At 34.6% G+C, this 15,869-nt stretch overlaps 13 protein-coding genes and 24 non-coding genes across 37 annotated transcripts, besides 1 other annotated feature; 13 read left to right on the top strand and 24 right to left on the bottom strand. All coding sequences in view use genetic code 5, as the record gives it.

Annotated features, from left to right (window-relative positions):
* The first annotated feature begins 3 nt into the window (after positions 1-3).
* trnC(gca) lies at positions 4-65 on the top strand. Its single transcript has one exon. It is a non-coding gene; the product is annotated as a tRNA-Cys (tRNA).
* Positions 66-79: 14 nt separating this feature from the next.
* On the bottom strand, positions 80-144 carry trnI(gat). Its single transcript has one exon. It is a non-coding gene; the product is annotated as a tRNA-Ile (tRNA).
* Positions 145-261: 117 nt separating this feature from the next.
* On the top strand, positions 262-1,078 carry rrnS. Its single transcript has one exon. It is a non-coding gene; the product is annotated as a s-rRNA (ribosomal RNA).
* Position 1,079: 1 nt separating this feature from the next.
* On the top strand, positions 1,080-1,148 carry trnL1(tag). Its single transcript has one exon. It is a non-coding gene; the product is annotated as a tRNA-Leu (tRNA).
* A 22-nt stretch (positions 1,149-1,170) lies between these two features.
* On the top strand, positions 1,171-2,088 carry ND1 (NADH dehydrogenase subunit 1). The gene has a single exon. It carries the CDS (start codon positions 1,171-1,173, stop codon positions 2,086-2,088), a length of 918 nt encoding a protein of 305 aa, YP_008854810.1.
* A 19-nt stretch (positions 2,089-2,107) lies between these two features.
* On the bottom strand, positions 2,108-2,172 carry trnS2(tga). Its single transcript has one exon. It is a non-coding gene; the product is annotated as a tRNA-Ser (tRNA).
* Positions 2,172-3,306, bottom strand: CYTB (cytochrome b). Its single transcript has one exon. A coding segment is annotated over exon 1 (1,135 nt).
* A 50-nt stretch (positions 3,307-3,356) lies between these two features.
* Positions 3,357-3,656, top strand: ND4L (NADH dehydrogenase subunit 4L). The gene has a single exon. It carries the CDS (start codon positions 3,357-3,359, stop codon positions 3,654-3,656), a length of 300 nt encoding a protein of 99 aa, YP_008854808.1.
* Positions 3,650-4,993, top strand: ND4 (NADH dehydrogenase subunit 4). The gene has a single exon. It carries the CDS (start codon positions 3,650-3,652, stop codon positions 4,991-4,993), a length of 1,344 nt encoding a protein of 447 aa, YP_008854807.1.
* Position 4,994: 1 nt separating this feature from the next.
* Positions 4,995-5,059, top strand: trnY(gta). The gene has a single exon. It is a non-coding gene; the product is annotated as a tRNA-Tyr (tRNA).
* Positions 5,060-5,067: 8 nt separating this feature from the next.
* Positions 5,068-5,137, bottom strand: trnW(tca). Its single transcript has one exon. It is a non-coding gene; the product is annotated as a tRNA-Trp (tRNA).
* Positions 5,135-6,139, bottom strand: ND2 (NADH dehydrogenase subunit 2). The gene has a single exon. The coding sequence runs from the start codon at positions 6,137-6,139 to the stop codon at positions 5,135-5,137; it is 1,005 nt and encodes a 334-aa protein (YP_008854806.1).
* trnM(cat) lies at positions 6,138-6,204 on the bottom strand. Its single transcript has one exon. It is a non-coding gene; the product is annotated as a tRNA-Met (tRNA).
* Positions 6,205-6,208: 4 nt separating this feature from the next.
* On the top strand, positions 6,209-6,277 carry trnQ(ttg). The gene has a single exon. It is a non-coding gene; the product is annotated as a tRNA-Gln (tRNA).
* Positions 6,242-7,182: a sequence feature (putative control region).
* Positions 7,183-7,202: 20 nt separating this feature from the next.
* Positions 7,203-7,270, top strand: trnV(tac). The gene has a single exon. It is a non-coding gene; the product is annotated as a tRNA-Val (tRNA).
* Positions 7,248-8,619, top strand: rrnL. The gene has a single exon. It is a non-coding gene; the product is annotated as a l-rRNA (ribosomal RNA).
* On the bottom strand, positions 8,564-8,627 carry trnP(tgg). The gene has a single exon. It is a non-coding gene; the product is annotated as a tRNA-Pro (tRNA).
* Positions 8,628-9,142, bottom strand: ND6 (NADH dehydrogenase subunit 6). The gene has a single exon. A coding segment is annotated over exon 1 (515 nt).
* A 22-nt stretch (positions 9,143-9,164) lies between these two features.
* Positions 9,165-9,229, bottom strand: trnT(tgt). Its single transcript has one exon. It is a non-coding gene; the product is annotated as a tRNA-Thr (tRNA).
* A 6-nt stretch (positions 9,230-9,235) lies between these two features.
* Positions 9,236-9,301, top strand: trnH(gtg). Its single transcript has one exon. It is a non-coding gene; the product is annotated as a tRNA-His (tRNA).
* ND5 (NADH dehydrogenase subunit 5) lies at positions 9,301-11,028 on the top strand. The gene has a single exon. It carries the CDS (start codon positions 9,301-9,303, stop codon positions 11,026-11,028), a length of 1,728 nt encoding a protein of 575 aa, YP_008854804.1.
* Positions 11,029-11,034: 6 nt separating this feature from the next.
* trnF(gaa) lies at positions 11,035-11,098 on the top strand. The gene has a single exon. It is a non-coding gene; the product is annotated as a tRNA-Phe (tRNA).
* A 1-nt stretch (position 11,099) lies between these two features.
* trnE(ttc) lies at positions 11,100-11,165 on the bottom strand. Its single transcript has one exon. It is a non-coding gene; the product is annotated as a tRNA-Glu (tRNA).
* Positions 11,165-11,230, bottom strand: trnS1(tct). The gene has a single exon. It is a non-coding gene; the product is annotated as a tRNA-Ser (tRNA).
* trnN(gtt) lies at positions 11,231-11,295 on the bottom strand. Its single transcript has one exon. It is a non-coding gene; the product is annotated as a tRNA-Asn (tRNA).
* Positions 11,296-11,298: 3 nt separating this feature from the next.
* Positions 11,299-11,360, bottom strand: trnR(tcg). Its single transcript has one exon. It is a non-coding gene; the product is annotated as a tRNA-Arg (tRNA).
* Positions 11,361-11,421, bottom strand: trnA(tgc). Its single transcript has one exon. It is a non-coding gene; the product is annotated as a tRNA-Ala (tRNA).
* Positions 11,421-11,772, bottom strand: ND3 (NADH dehydrogenase subunit 3). Its single transcript has one exon. A coding segment is annotated over exon 1 (352 nt).
* Position 11,773: 1 nt separating this feature from the next.
* trnG(tcc) lies at positions 11,774-11,837 on the bottom strand. Its single transcript has one exon. It is a non-coding gene; the product is annotated as a tRNA-Gly (tRNA).
* On the bottom strand, positions 11,835-12,623 carry COX3 (cytochrome c oxidase subunit III). The gene has a single exon. The coding sequence runs from the start codon at positions 12,621-12,623 to the stop codon at positions 11,835-11,837; it is 789 nt and encodes a 262-aa protein (YP_008854802.1).
* On the bottom strand, positions 12,623-13,297 carry ATP6 (ATP synthase F0 subunit 6). Its single transcript has one exon. It carries the CDS (start codon positions 13,295-13,297, stop codon positions 12,623-12,625), a length of 675 nt encoding a protein of 224 aa, YP_008854801.1.
* Positions 13,291-13,449, bottom strand: ATP8 (ATP synthase F0 subunit 8). Its single transcript has one exon. The coding sequence runs from the start codon at positions 13,447-13,449 to the stop codon at positions 13,291-13,293; it is 159 nt and encodes a 52-aa protein (YP_008854800.1).
* Position 13,450: 1 nt separating this feature from the next.
* On the bottom strand, positions 13,451-13,516 carry trnD(gtc). The gene has a single exon. It is a non-coding gene; the product is annotated as a tRNA-Asp (tRNA).
* Positions 13,517-13,581, bottom strand: trnK(ttt). Its single transcript has one exon. It is a non-coding gene; the product is annotated as a tRNA-Lys (tRNA).
* A 9-nt stretch (positions 13,582-13,590) lies between these two features.
* COX2 (cytochrome c oxidase subunit II) lies at positions 13,591-14,268 on the bottom strand. Its single transcript has one exon. The coding sequence runs from the start codon at positions 14,266-14,268 to the stop codon at positions 13,591-13,593; it is 678 nt and encodes a 225-aa protein (YP_008854799.1).
* A 1-nt stretch (position 14,269) lies between these two features.
* On the bottom strand, positions 14,270-14,335 carry trnL2(taa). The gene has a single exon. It is a non-coding gene; the product is annotated as a tRNA-Leu (tRNA).
* COX1 (cytochrome c oxidase subunit I) lies at positions 14,336-15,869 on the bottom strand (the record flags this gene model as incomplete). The annotated part of the gene is made up of 1 exon: positions 14,336-15,869. A coding segment is annotated over one exon (1,534 nt), but the record flags the coding sequence as incomplete, so codon positions are not given.

The raw sequence follows: 15,869 nt of genomic DNA, 5'->3' as shown, positions 1-15,869 counted from the left end.
TAGGCTTTATAGTGGAAAAAAGACGTCAAATTGCAAATTTGAAGATGTATAATTACTAAAGCTTAAGAGAGAATCTTGTAGTATAAGTAGTAAAGCTACATTAGCAGTTCTATCAAAACTGTCCTTTTATCAGGCATTATACTTATTAAGGAGGTTAAAATTATAGGGGTTAACTGTAGATTTATGTTTTTAAGAGGTGTTCTTAGAAGATTAAATCTTAGATTAGAAGAAGGTGTCTACTTGAATAGGTTGAGATAGGCTTAAAGTTTGATTCTTGCTTGAACTTTTATTTTATAATTAGGGTATATGTGTATCTTGGTGGGAAAGAAGTAAATATAATAGAGATAATTTATAATAAGTCGTAGTTTTGTTATTCGCAGTATGGAAGATTAAATATTGGTTTAGGGTCCGATTTAGTAAATTATAAAAAGTTTGATGAAATTTTGTGCCAGCAATCGCGGTTAGACTTAAAAGCTTAGTAAAGGTGTTTTAGTTTAGGTTATTCTTATGTTTAAAGGTAAATTGAAATTTATAGTAATAAAAGGTGAAATTGGTTTATTAGGAATAAATGGAAATTGGATTATAAATAGGAGGAGACTCGGAAATTAAGGTATAAACTAGGATTAGATACCCTATTATACTTAAAGGATAAAAATAAAACTTGAATATTAATAGATATGGTCTTTAAATTCAAAGAATTTGGCGGTATTTTAGTCTTGTTAGAGGAACCTGTTCTGTAAATGATACAACACGAAAAATCTTACTTACTCTTGTTTAGCAGTTTGTATACCGTCATTATCAGATAACCTTTGTTGAGGTAGTTATTGAAATTTGAGAAGTAAAGTATATTAGATCAAGGTGCAGTTTATGGGTGAGAAGAAATGGGTTACAATAAAATTTATTTATTACGAATCAGTAAAAGAATAGTTTCTGTGAAGGGGGATTTAATTGTAATACATAATTTAGTAAGTTAGTGTGATATGAGAACTAAAGTATGTACATATCGCCCGTCGCTTCCGCTTAAGGTGGAATAAGTCGTAACATAGTAGGTGTACTGGAAGGTGTACCTGGAACTAAATTTACTTTGGCAGAGGATATGCGTTAAATTTAGAATTTAATTATATAGAAGAGCACTCTATAGGTAAAAGTATTGAGGACAGTGCTGTGGTTATTAGAATTGTGAGATATTTAATGTTGATAGTTTGTGTTTTAGTTAGAGTGGCATTTGTAACTCTCTTGGAGCGTAAGATTTTAGGTTATATTCAAATTCGTAAGGGTCCTAATAAATTGGGCATTCTGGGGTTACTTCAGCCTTTTTCGGATGCTATTAAATTGTTTGTAAAAGAGCAGAATTCACCGGTAATATCTAATTTTTTACCTTATTATTTGTCGCCGGTATTCAGTTTATTTATTGCTTTAATTTTGTGAGGGGTTATTCCCTATGATTTAGGATTAGTGGATTTTGATATAGGAATGTTATTTTTTTTATGTTGTTTGAGATTAAGGGTCTATCCTTTGTTAAGGGCCGGATGGGCTTCAAATTGTAAATATTCTTTATTAGGGAGTCTTCGTGCTGTAGCACAGACTATTTCATATGAGGTAAGGTTAGCTTTAATTTTGTTATCCTATGTGTTTTTAGTTGGAAGATTTAGGTTCATAGAATTGAGATATTATCAGGAAAGAATGTGGTTTGTTTGATTAACATTTCCATTATCTATAGTTTGGCTTGGTTCTTGTTTGGCAGAGATAAATCGCACTCCTTTTGATTTTGCAGAAGGGGAGTCTGAGTTGGTTTCTGGGTTTAATACTGAGTATAGGAGAGGAGGGTTTGTATTAATTTTTATAGCTGAATATGTTAGAATTTTGTTTATGAGTGGAGTGTCAACATTGTTGTTTTTAGGAGGGAGAGTTTTAAGGTTAGGATTTTATATAAAATTGGTGATGGTAGGGTTTACGTTTATTTGAGTGCGGGGGACTTTACCGCGACTGCGATACGATAAATTGATGTATATGGCTTGAAAAAGGTTTCTTCCTATATCTTTAAATTTTTTAATTTTTTTCCTTAGGCTAAAATTAATTTTAGTGTAAACTAAATTTATATGTTGATGGGTACTGGAAGATTCTTCCTTTAAATGCTTTCAAAACATTTGTTTTAAATAAACTAAATAGCCATTTTAGAAGAAGGTCTGTTAAAAGGGTAGCCAAAGGGTCAGTAATATAATAGGAAAAGTAGATGACAGTTAGAGCTTGACCTGTGAAAATATAAGGATCCTCTACAGACCGAGCTCCGATCCATGTTAATAAAATGATTGTGGAGATAAGAGTTCAAAATAGAAGCTGGTTTAAAGGATAAAAGGTAAGGCCTCGGAATTTTGATAGGGAGGTGAATGGGAGGAATCAAAGGATCGCAACTGATAATATTAAAGCGATAACCCCTCCTAATTTGTTTGGGATGGATCGAAGGATGGCGTATGCAAATAGAAAATATCATTCAGGTTGAATATGCACTGGTGTAATTAGAGGGTTAGCCGGGGTAAAATTATCAGGGTCTCCGAGTAAGTATGGGTTTAGGAGAGTTAGGAGGACTAGGAGTATAAGTATGATTAGGAACCCTACAATATCTTTAAATGTAAAGTAGGGGTGGAAGGGGATTTTGTCTAGAGAGGAGGTTACTCCTAAAGGGTTGTTGGCTCCAGAGTGGTGGATGAATAAAATATGGACGAGTGTGGCTGCAGCAATTAGAAATGGCAGCAGAAAGTGGAATGTAAAGAATCGAGTTAAGGTGGCGTTATCAACTGCGAACCCTCCCCAAATTCATTGGACTAAATCTGTGCCAATATAGGGAATGGCAGAAAATAAGTTTGTAATAACGGTGGCACCCCAAAACGATATTTGTCCTCAAGGTAGGACATAACCTAGAAAAGCTGTGGCTATTGTTAAAAACAGAATTAGAACGCCAATTCTCCAAGCGTGGAAAAGAGCAAATGACCCATAATAAAGACCTCGTCCGATGTGGGAGTAGATACAGATAAAGAAAAAGGAGGCCCCATTTGCATGAAGGGTGCGGAACAATCACCCGTAATTAACATCACGACAGATGTGGGCTACGTTCGAAAAAGCTAGGTCAATATGCGGGGTAAAATGAATTGACAAAAATAGTCCGGTTGCGATCTGAGCTACTAGACATAACCCTAAGAGGGACCCGAAATTTCAAAAAATTGAGATGTTAGTAGGAATTGGTATATCTACGAGTGCGGAATTAACGAGTTTAAGCAAAGGATGGGATTTACGTAAAGGCGAAGTCATAAGTTTTGGGAGAGTGAAGATTAGAGTAATTAAAGAGGAGATAAGGGTGTATGATGGTATTAGGTATTGAGGGTTTTGGGTTGTTAACTATAGTTTTTTGTGGGTTCTGAGCGTTTATCTCGAATCATAAGCATTTGTTGAATGTTTTACTAAGGTTGGAATTTATTATATTAAATGTGTTTGGGATTATGAGAGTTTACACGTTCAGGGTTGGGTTAGAGGGTGTGTTTGTAATATTTTTTTTAGTGATGGTTGCGTGTGAAGGGGCTTTAGGTTTATCTTTATTGGTCTCTATTGTTCGCTCACATGGTAATGATTATTTTAGGGGATTTGGAATTTTAGTATGTTAAAGTTTTTGGTGTTTAATTTGGTTTTAATGGGGCTTGTGAGGAATTGAAGGCTTATTCAGGTGGGTTTATTGATAATATGCTTTATGGGATTGTTAATAATAAACCATGATTTTTGTTCTTTTTGTTTGGGCTATATAATGAGGGTTGATTATTTAAGATATATTTTGATTGTATTAAGAGTTTGGATTGTAATATTAATAGTTTTCAGGAGAACTGTAGTAAAGAAAATAGGTAATTTTTGTGTGGGGTTTTTGTCAGTGAATTTGATTTTGTTAATAGTTTTGATCTTAACTTTTAGATCAGTAAATTATTTAATGTTCTACATTAGATTTGAGAGCTCATTGGTTCCCATACTTGTATTAATTTTGGGTTGAGGTTATCAACCTGAGCGAATTCAGGCTGGAATTTATATATTGTTCTATACTTTATTTGCTTCTTTGCCATTGTTAGCTTCTTTATTGAGGTTATATAAAAGTGAAGGGAGATTAAACATGGGATTGTTACTATCAGGAGTAATTGGCTATCAGAGGACTAGGTTGCTGTGGTATTTTTGTTCTGTGTTAGCGTTTATGGTTAAATTACCTTTGTTTATATTTCATTTATGGTTGCCTAAGGCCCATGTGGAGGCCCCGGTTGCGGGGTCGATAGTATTGGCCGGGGTGTTATTGAAGTTAGGAGGTTACGGTTTAATCCGGATTTTGGGGGTGTTTTCAGAGGTAAATAAAATATTTTGTTGGGTGTGAGTGAGTCTTGGAATTCTAGGAGGTGTTATTATTAGTTTAATATGTTTGCGTCAAGTGGATATGAAATCATTAATTGCTTATTCTTCTGTGGCTCATATGGGTTTAGTGTTAAGAGGGTTGGTTGTTATAGGAGGGTGGGGTTTAAATGGGGCTGTAGTAGTGATGGTAGGTCATGGTTTATGTTCTTCAGGTTTATTTTGTTTAGCAAATATAGTTTATGAGCGGTTAGGGAGGCGAAGTTTGATAATTAGGAAAGGGTTGCTAAATGTTATGCCGAATATAGGTTTATGGTGGTTTTTATTAGTTGCAGGAAATATAGCTGCTCCCCCAACTTTAAATTTAATAGGAGAGATTAGTTTAATTATTAGAGTGGTTAGATGAAGGAAATTAATTATATTTAGAGTAGGGATATTGTCTTTTTTCAGGGCTTGTTATACTTTATATATGTATTCATTAAGGCAGCATGGGTTATTTTTAAATGCCTTATTTTCTTGTTGTTCTGGAAAGGTAGTGGAGTATTTTGTCTTGTTAATGCATAGTGTTCCGTTAAATATCATGATTGTGAAGGGTTCATTAATTTTGTGTGATCTATAGGATAAGGTGGCTGAGGTTAAAGGCGTTGGATTGTAAATCTGAGTAGAAGTTGTACTTTCTTATCAATTAAAGGTAAGATTTAAAAGATTATTACTTTTTTTGACAGCTTTGAAGGATGTTAGTTTGAATTAACTTAAAATCTTAGATAACTAAAAGTATGGATGGGATAAGAAGTCCGAATAAATTGATTGAGGTGTACAAGGGAGATGGGAGGATTTTAAGGGGTTTAAGGGGGATGTCTCATTTTATTTGGGCAGAGGAAATTGAGATAGAGGATAAAGTAATTCGGATGTAAAAGTAAAGAGTTACTAGAGAAGAAAGAAGGAGAATAAATAAAGGTAAGTAGAAGGATGATTGAATTATTTCTTGGGTAATAATTCATTTAGGAATAAAACCTGAAAAAGGCGGTAGGCCTCCTAGAGAATAAAGGTTTATAGACGAGATGATTTTGGGGAGGGGACCATAATTTGCGTTAATTAAGTGAGGAAAAAAATATGTCTGGGCGGATGCGAAGTGGAAGGCCACAGAAGCCGAGATTAGAGTGTATATAAGAAAGTAAATTATTCAGGAGGTCTCATTAATAAGCATGGCGAAAAGTATTCATGATAGATGATTGATAGATGAGTAGGTCAAGATTTTTCGGAGGGATGTCTGATTGATTCCCCCTAGTGCTCCAATAATAGCAGAAGAGATCCCACCAAAAAAAAGAAGCATGTGTGTGTAATATTCTGAGGATAAGTAAGAGATCAAGAATATTGGGGCAAGTTTTTGGATTGTTATGAGAATAATAGCTTGGGTTCAATTAAGACCTTCTATGACTTGGGGAAATCAAAAATGGAATGGGGCAGCTCCTAGTTTAAGGAGAAGAGCTAAGGAAATAAATGAGAGCGAGATTATTGGAATAAAAAATGTTAAGGTTGAAGATAAAATAATGATGGCTGATCCAAGGGCCTGGATTAAGAAATATTTCAAGGAGGCTTCAGATGGAAGCTGATTTTCTTTTGATGAGATTAAAGGGATGAATGATATAAGATTAAGTTCAAGACCAATTCAGGCTGAAAATCACGAGGAAGAAGAAACGACCAGGAAGGACCCAGACAAAAGTGAGAACATAAAAATGATTTTATAAGGTGAGAATGAAATTATAAAGAGAGATTACTCTCATAAATGAGGTATGAGCCCATTAGCTTGAAACTTAGCTTATCTTTATAGTATATGTAGAAGTGTACAGGGCACGAAAAGGTTTGATCTTTCGGGGATTGGTGCGATTCCAATTTACATAAAGAGTGTTAGGGATTAAAAGGGGTAAGGGTAGAGGTTGGTCTTAAAGTATCTTGAATTCCTCTTTGAATATCTGTTGTTCTTAGAAGATTTAAGAGGGAAGAGGAGTAAGCTGTCTAAAAAATAAAATGAAAAAGCATGTAAAGGGGGTGTATTTTTTATTTTAGTATATATATATATACATTTCTTTATATGGAAGTGGTGTATTGAGTATAATTGTATGAGTGAGCTGATTTTATCTATACTGAAGCAGAACGATGATATTGAGCTCTACCGATTAATACACCTATAAGTAGAACCCTTCGTGAGAAAGGGGATTCTACTTATAGCTGTATTAATCGGCTCCTTCTAGATTCCCCCATTTTCACGAAGATATTCCTAACAGACGATCATTGAAGAAGATAAAATGAAGCTGTTACTTCTTTATATTAATTTTCGAAGAGATACACTGAGAAAGAGACATGAGTGTCAGTTGATTATAGCAATAAACTAACTAATGAGAGTGTTTGATATATACAGATTTATTGTTATGTGCTAGCTTCAAGTATATAAACACTTAAATGAGATAGATAATAACCTGTGCGAAGATACACTATGAGTATTATATATATAGATTAATGGATTATAGCAGTGAACTAACTAATAAAGTGGCTTGATATATATATATATTATAAATTATACTAACTTCAGGCATATAAATACTTAAGTGATATAGATAATAACCTATGTGCAGATACACTATGAATACCATATATATACTAATGGTTTATATGATTTACGAGATTATGAATGATTCGAGAAGGATTTACATTTAAAGAAATGTATATATATATGGACATTAAGGAGGATGGGAGAATTTGTAAAATTAAATACGCAGTTTTTATGATGATCGAAGTTTATTTGTTTGAGAGATTAAAGATGTAGATTCAAAGTAAAGCTAAAGATTAGCATTTCACTTACGTTGAAAAGGTTGTCGCAAGGGTGACTTATTTTGGTTGTTATGAAGACTTGCTAATTATTATGATTAGGAAAAATATTTTTAGGTTTAAGTAGGTAACTAAGGAAATAATAGTTTGGCGATAGATAATAGTACTGTACAGGAAAGTTGAAATATTCTAGTGAAATAGATGGGAAGTATTAGTTAAATTAAGTACCTTGTGTATTAGGGATATTTTACATTAAATATTTATAATATCTTCCCGAAATAAGAAGAGCTAAATTAAAGGTCGAGTTTTTGTGGTAAAAAAATTCAAAACCTTATTTTAGTAGTGAAATGTTAATCGAGTCTTAAGATATCTGGTTTTTTTTTGAAAAAAATTCAATTTTTTCTTTGCATTAAGGTAAGGCAAGGCTTAGGAACAGAGGGGGCTAGCTCTTTGTTTAATTATTTTAGTTATAAAAATAAATAGAAAGGTATGTTTAACTAGGCTTAGGGGTAGCTATGTTTACAGGGAGTTATATCTGAAATACAAGGAGAGAAGTATTTATTATTTTTTAAGTAGGTAGGAAAGACTTTTTATGAATTTAGTTTAAAGATTTAAAGTGAGTATATTAGTATATAATTTGTTTGTTTTAAATAAATTTTGGAGAATTAATGAGATTTATTGAAGGGGTGATGAGTGTAAGGAATTCGGCAAATAGGGCTCTTCCGCCTGTTTATCAAAAACATGTCTGTATGAGAGTTATATAAAGTCTGACCTGCCCATTGGGGACTAAAAGGCCGCGGTATTTTGACCGTGCGAAGGTAGCATAATCATTAGTCTTTTAATTGGAGGCTGGAATGAATGGTTGGACGAGAAGGAAGCTGTCTCTATCTCGGAGATTGAATTTAACTTTTAAGTGAAAAGGCTTAAATAAGTTAGAGGGACGATAAGACCCTATAAAGTTTATACATGAAGTTGGTTAAGAGTGATTTAAGGTGTTAAAGTTTATTATCAGCAGGGTGTTTAGTTGGGGCGACTAGGATATAAATTATATAACTGTTTTTTGTTTAAATCAGAGATATTTGTTCATATGATCCCTTTTTAGGATTAGAGAATAAATTACTTTAGGGATAACAGCGTAATTTTTTTTAAGAGTTCTTATCGACAAGAGAGTTTGCGACCTCGATGTTGAATTAAAAATTTCTCTGTGGTGTAGCGGTTACAGGAGAAGGTCTGTTCGACCTTTAAATTTTTACATGATTTGAGTTCAGACCGGCGAAAGCCAGGTTGGTTTCTATCTTCTAAGGAGTCAGAGGTTATTTTAGTACGAAAGGATTAAGTAATTGAAATAGTTTTAATAAAAAATCAGAAAAAAGCAGGGACTTTTCTTTAATCTCCAAAATTAATATTTTAAGTAAACTATTTTCTGTTAGAATTTTGAAGGTCGCAGAGGTCTTGATGAGATATTAATAATACTGACAATAACAATTAAGGTAAGTAAGAGATATAAAATTACTAGAGTAGTAAGAGGGAAAGAAGTAATGGAGTAGATGGAACTGGTTGATAAGGTGGCTAAATTTGTTTTATTTCTTAGAATTAAGAATAGTCTAGATTTGGAAAATTTTGATGGGAGAAGTAAGAGATCTAGAAAGATTAAGGTAAAGGATATGGGTAAGGACAGGGTGATTAGTAGACTGGATTTAAAATGAATTTTAAAGGCTTCGTTGGAAGCAAGAGAAGAGACATAAATGAACAAAATTAATATTCCTCCTAGAAAAATTAGAAATAGGATATATGAGAATCAGTAGGAAGGCCCGAATAGGCCTGAAAGAGCACAGATAAGAATAGTTTGAGTGAGTAGGACTAGTCCTATGGAAAGAGGGTGGGTTAGAGTCGTGAATAGGATAGCAACTCTTAGGGTAAAAGGGAGAGTGAAATATAAAATATTATAACTGATTTTGTATAAAGTTCTAAAAATGGGCTTTATCTTTGGTTTACAAGACCAAGATTTTTTGTTTAAACTACTAGAACCTTTCAATTTAAATAGTTTAGAGTAAAACATCGGGTTGTGGTATCGAAGATATAAGAAAGTTATTTTAAATCATGATGTGGGGTGCCTATAGTCATTTAGTGAGTTTAGTGTTTTTGTTATTTAGGGCATTGGGTTTTATTTTATTTAGTTTGGTGAGAATAAGCTTGAGGTCTTCTTATGTAATTGAGTGAGAGCTTTTTTCTTTAAATTCTTCCTCTGTTGTAGTGACTTTGATTTATGATTGAGTAAGGTTCTTATTTTTAGGGGTGGTTTTATTTATCTCCTCTACGGTAATATACTATAGGGGGGATTATATGAGCGGGGATAAGAGGTACAGGCGATTTATATATTTAGTTTTTGGTTTTGTTTTATCTATAGGGGCTTTGATTATTAGCCCGAATTTAATTAGAATCCTTTTAGGTTGGGATGGATTGGGGTTAATTTCTTATGTATTGGTAATTTATTACCAAAACGAGAAATCAGCTAATGCAGGTATATTGACAGTTTTGTCAAATCGGATTGGAGACGTTGGGATTTTATTGAGTATTTCTTTATTTTTTATGCTAGGGGGTTGAAATTTTATTTTTTATGAAAGGTATTTGAGTGGGAATTTTTTATTATTGAAAATTTTAGTGTGTGTTGCTGCTATAACTAAGAGAGCTCAAATTCCGTTCTCGGCTTGACTTCCAGCAGCTATAGCTGCTCCTACTCCAGTTTCAGCTTTAGTTCATTCTTCAACACTAGTTACAGCTGGCGTTTATATTTTGATTCGCTTTAGTGGGGCTTTAAGAGGTTCATGTGTACAAAGGGTTTTGTTGATTGTTTCCTGCTTAACCATATTTATAGCGGGCTTGGGGGCTAATTTTGAGTTTGATTTGAAAAAAATTATTGCCTTGTCAACTTTGAGGCAATTGGGCGTGATAGTGAGTATTTTATCTTTAGGGTTTGCTGATTTAGCTTTTTTTCATTTATTAACTCATGCTTTATTTAAGGCTTTACTGTTTATGTGTGCGGGGATGGTAATTCATAGAGTTAAAGAGTGTCAAGATATTCGTAATATGGGTAGGTTAGTGACATGTATACCTTTAACTAGGGTTTGCATGAATTTAGCTAACCTGGCTCTATGTGGGATACCTTTCTTGGCTGGATTTTATTCTAAAGATTTAATTTTAGAAGTTGCATTTATAAGGGAAGTTAATATTTTTAGATTTTTTTTATATGTTTTGAGTACTGGTTTAACAGTATGTTATACATTTCGATTAATTTACTATAGAATAAGAAGGTTTTCTAATATAAGGTCTGTAATAATTGTCAGGGAAAACCATAGAAAAATGTTAAAAGGAATAATGACATTAAGGGTTGGGGCGGTAACAAGGGGGTGTGTATTAGCTTGAGTAGTGTTCCCAGAGTTCTATATGATTTGTTTGAGGGTTTCTTTAAAAATTTTAGCTTTATTAGTGAGGAGGTTAGGGGCCCTTTTAGGGTATATTGTTAACATGGTTGGATCAAGGACTAGTTTAAAGACTGTCAAGTTTTATTCTTATACTATGTTTGCAAGGTCTATGTGGTTTATGCCGATTTTGTCGACTTTTAGGGCACCCCGTTGAAGACTAAGGAGTGCGGAGTCTTTTTTTAAGATTGGAGATAAAGGTTGGTCAGAATATTTTGGGGGTGAGGGAGGATTTGGCGAGGTGATAAAAGGTTCTATTTACTTACAGTTAAGACAAGATAATATGATTATAGTTTATATAAAAGGATTTTTTATTTGAATTATTGTCGTGTTTTTTATTTTTATTTAATAATAACCTATATATTTTAAATTAGAATTTTGCATTGAAGCTGCAAAGGTGGTTATTAGCCTATAGGTGATATTTTTAGAAGGGAAATCTTCAGTTTTACATTGAAAATGTAATGTGTTTTTTACACTATAAAAAAGAGAAGTGAACGGAATTCAACCGCTCGGGAAATAAGTTAGAAGCTTTTTCACTGACTTAGTTCTCCTTAACAGGAAAAAATTCAATTTTATCATTAACAGTAATATGCCTCTGGTTTTGGCTTCTGTCAAAATAAACTAGAGGTTTGGAACCAAAATTCAGGTCGAAACTAAACGCAATCTTTCGCTTTCTAATTTGAAAAAGGTTTATAAACACTTTATGAATGCAACTCATATGTCATTATTGACTACATTTCCAGTTAGATCATTCTAAGGCACCTTTATACCATTCATAGTAGAGGCCTATGAGAAGGATTAGGAGGAAAAACAATCCTGTAAATCTTCAAGAGAAAATATTTGTAAGGGGAGAGATATGGGCCAGAGGGAGAATTAATGTAATTTCTACATCAAAAATTAGGAAAATCACAGCAATAAGGAAAAATCGAAGCCTAAAAGGTAGCCGAGCTGAAGTCTTAGGATCGAATCCACACTCAAATGGGGATATTTTTTCTCGGTCTATAACGGTTTTTTTCGATAGAATTGAGGATAAGGCTATAATTAAAGTTGTAATTCTGAGAGTGAGAAGAGCGATCAGGTTGGTAGTTAGAATTAATTTTTCTAAACAATTAGACTTTCTAGTTGGAAGCTAGACGTACCGTTAATACTAAAAAATTATCTCCCTCATCAGTAAATAAAAACATAAAGGAATAATCAAACTACATCAACGAAATGTCAATACCAAGCTGCGGCTTCAAATCCAAAGTGGTGGTTGTTAGAGAAGTGACATTTGAATAGGCGATAAAAACAGACTGTTAGGAATGAAGTCCCAATGATCACATGAAGACCGTGGAATCCAGTTGCTACAAAGAAGGTAGTCCCGTAGACTGAGTCTGCGATGGAGAAAGATGCTTCTAAATATTCATATGCTTGAAGGGAGGTGAAGTAAACTCCGAGGAGGATGGTTAATCCTAGACTTTGTATAGCTTCGTAATGGTGTGAGTTAAGGATTGCGTGATGTGTTCAAGTTACTGTTGCTCCCGATGAAAGTAGAATAGTTGTATTAAGAAGGGGAACTTGGAAAGGATTGAAAGGTTGAATACCTCTAGGTGGTCAAAATATTCCGATTTCAATTGTAGGTGCAAGACTTCTATGAAAGAATGCCCAAAAAAATGAGAAGAAAAATAGTACTTCAGAAACGATAAATAAAATTATTCCCCACCGGAGGCCTTTTGTGACGGCTTGGGTATGAAGTCCTTGATATGTTCCCTCTCGAGTTACATCTCGTCACCATTGAATTATAGTTAAAAAGATAGGAATAAATCTGAAAAAGAGGAGGTCTGGATTAAATTGATGAAATCATTTGATGAGCCCTGATGTTAAAAGCATAGCTCTAATTGATCCGGTCAAGGGTCAAGGTCTTATGTCAACTAAATGAAAGGCATGGTGTCTATGTGATGACATTAATTTACTTCACTGGCATAAAGAGTTCTGAGAACTGCAAATACATAGGATTGGATGATTGCAACAGCAGATTCTAATATAAGGAGAAGAATTTGGGCCAGAATGAGAAAAATTAATAGTTTAGGGGATAAAGAGGACCCTATCCTTCCAAGTAAAGTAAGGAGGAGGTGGCCTGCAATTATGTTTGCTGCAAGTCGGATGGCCAATGTGCCTGGTCGAATAATATTCCTAATAGTTTCGATGAGGACTATAAAAGGTATAAGCGTATTTGGGGTCCCTTGAGGCACTAAGTGGGCAAACATGTGCTGGGTGTGGTTTAACCATCCAAACAAAATAAAGGTTAGCCATAAAGGTAGAGCTAAGGTTAGAGTTATTGCCAGATGTCTGGATCTGGTAAAGATATAAGGAAGGAGGCCTAAAGAGTTATTAAAAAGAATGAAGCTAAATAATGAAACAAATAAAAATGATAGGCCTGGGTTAGAAGGTCCTAAGATTGTCTTAAATTCATTGTGAAGGGTTGATACAATTTTAAATCACAGATAAAGTCACCGGGATGGGGAGGTTCAGAAGAGAATCGGAACGAATAGGAACCCTAAGAATGTTGAGACTCAGTTTAGATTAAGTGAAAGGATACATGAGGATGGTTCAAAAATGGAAAACAGTCTTGCTATCATTTTCAGGGTTTTTCTAGAATTGTTGATGTGTGGGTGAAAGTTTCTGTTTTAATTGGAAGTTTACAGAAGAAATTAATGATAAAGAATAAGATATATCCAAGGGTGAATATAAGAAAGAGATTTAGCCAAAGTAGAGGTCCTATTTGAGGCATTCTAAAGTACCATAAGAGTGGTAATTTTAATTTGACAAACTAATGTTATTTTTTAACTAATTTTAGTCTCTAGAAGTAGGAGGACTACTTTTTTAGGTTTAAAAGACCTAAACTTTATAAGTTATCTGGAGAGAAATTTAATTATGAATTTCTAGAAACTCAGTTCAAGAAAGAGTCTACCGAAATTCTTTCAATTAGAATTGGTATAAATCTATGGTTAGCGCCACAAATTTCGGAACATTGACCGTAGAATAGGCCGGGTCGGTTTAGAAGAAACCTAACTTGATTAAGTCGCCCTGGGATGGCGTCGGCTTTTACTCCTAAGGAAGGAATAGTTCAGGAATGGATTACGTCTGCTGCTGAAATGATAAGACGAATTTGAGTATTTAAGGGGATAGGGATTCGGTTGTCAACATCTAAAAGTCGTAAATTTGAGTCTATGTTATAGGGTGCTATGAAGGAATCAAATTCGATATCTAGAAAGTCTGAATATTCGTAGGATCAGTATCATTGATGTCCAATGGTTTTAATTGTGACTCTCGAGTTATTGGTTTCGTCCAATAAGTAGAGTAACCGTAGTGAGGGTATGGCGATGAAGATTAAGATAATAGCAGGTAAAATAGTTCAGATAATTTCAATTTCTTGGTTTTCAAGTAAAAATCGGTTAATAAGTGAGTTTAGTGCTGAATTAATTAGAATATAACCTACTAATGTAGTAATGAGGATGAGAATAAATATTGTGTGATCGTGGAAATACGTTAATTGTTCTATAAGTGGGGAAGCACTGTCTTGGAGTCCTAGACATCCTCATGTTGGCATTTCTAAAAGAAGGCAGTTTCTTCCTGGTAGGAGCTTAAATCCTATACATCTATCTGTCATTTTAGATAGTTAGAAATTAGAGGGGTTTCTGCATATCTGTGGTCAGCGGGTGGGAAAGGGTGCTGCCATTCAATGGACGAAGGTAGGAAGGTCGGAGAAGTAATGTTACGTTTTGATATTAAAGCTTCTCAAACAATAATTATGAATCAAAAAACAGCTACCAATGAAATGAGAGATCCGATGGATGAGATAATATTTCATGCTGCGTAGGCGTCTGGGTAGTCTGAATATCGTCGTGGCATGCCATTTAATCCTAGGAAGTGTTGAGGAAAGAAGGTTAAGTTCACCCCTAAAAATATAGTAAAGAAGTGAGGTTTTAATCATGAAGAATTCAGAGAAAATCCAGTGAATAAAGGGAATCAGTGAACAATACCTCCGAAAATTCCAAATACAGCTCCCATGGATAGAACGTAGTGGAAGTGGGCTACAACGTAATAGGTGTCATGAAGAATAATGTCGATTGAAGAGTTTGCTAAGATAACTCCTGTTAAGCCACCTACTGTAAATAAGAAAATAAAACCTAAGGTTCACAGGAGTGAAGGAGAGTATGAGAATTGAGAGCCTTGGAGAGTTCTTAGTCATCTGAAGATCTTAATTCTTGTGGGAATAGCAATAATTATGGTTGCTGATGTAAAGTATGCTCGGGTGTCTACATCTATACCTACAGTGAATATATGGTGAGCTCACACGAGGAATCCTAGAATTCCAATTGCTGTTATGGCATAGATTATCCCTAGTGTGCCGAATGCTTCTTTTTTGCCTGATTCTTGTGTGACGATGTGTGAGACTATGCCGAAAGCTGGTAGAATTAAGATGTAGACCTCGGGGTGCCCAAAAAATCAGAATAAGTGTTGGTAGAGAATAGGATCTCCCCCGCCAGCAGGGTCAAAGAAAGTAGTGTTTAGATTTCGGTCTGTAAGAAGTATAGTAATTGCTCCTGCTAGAACGGGGAGGGATAAAAGCAGAAGTACTGCAGTAATGAAGACGGATCATACGAATAAGGGTATTCGGTCTATGGATATCCCTCTGGTTCGTATATTGATTGCTGTGGTTATAAAATTTACAGCTCCGAGAATTGAGGAGACTCCGGCCAAATGAAGGGAGAAGATGCCTAGGTCGACTGATGCTCCTGCATGGGCGATTGATGCTGCTAGAGGAGGATAAACTGTCCACCCTGTCCCGACACCTCTCTCTACTATTCCCCTTGTAAGGAGAAGGGAGAGAGAAAATGGTAAAAGTCAGAATCTTATATTATTTATTCGAGGGAAGGCTATATCAGGGGCTCCAAGTATAAGGGGAACTAATCAATTCCCAAAACCCCCAATTGTGATTGGCATAACTATGAAGAAAATCATTACGAAGGCGTGGGCTGTGACGATTACATTATAAATTTGATCGTCTCCGATTAATCTTCCTGGTTGACCAAGTTCGGCTCGAATAATTAGTCTTAGGGAAGTGCCTACTATACCGGATCAGGCTCCGAACACAAAGTATAGAGTACCGATGTCTTTATGATTTGTTGAGAAAAATCATCGTTGCGT

Source organism: Cherax quadricarinatus, mitochondrion, assembly GCF_038502225.1.
Source record: "Cherax quadricarinatus mitochondrion, complete genome".
NCBI lineage: Eukaryota > Metazoa > Arthropoda > Malacostraca > Decapoda > Parastacidae > Cherax > Cherax quadricarinatus.
This window is presented reverse-complemented; position numbering and strand designations above follow the sequence as displayed.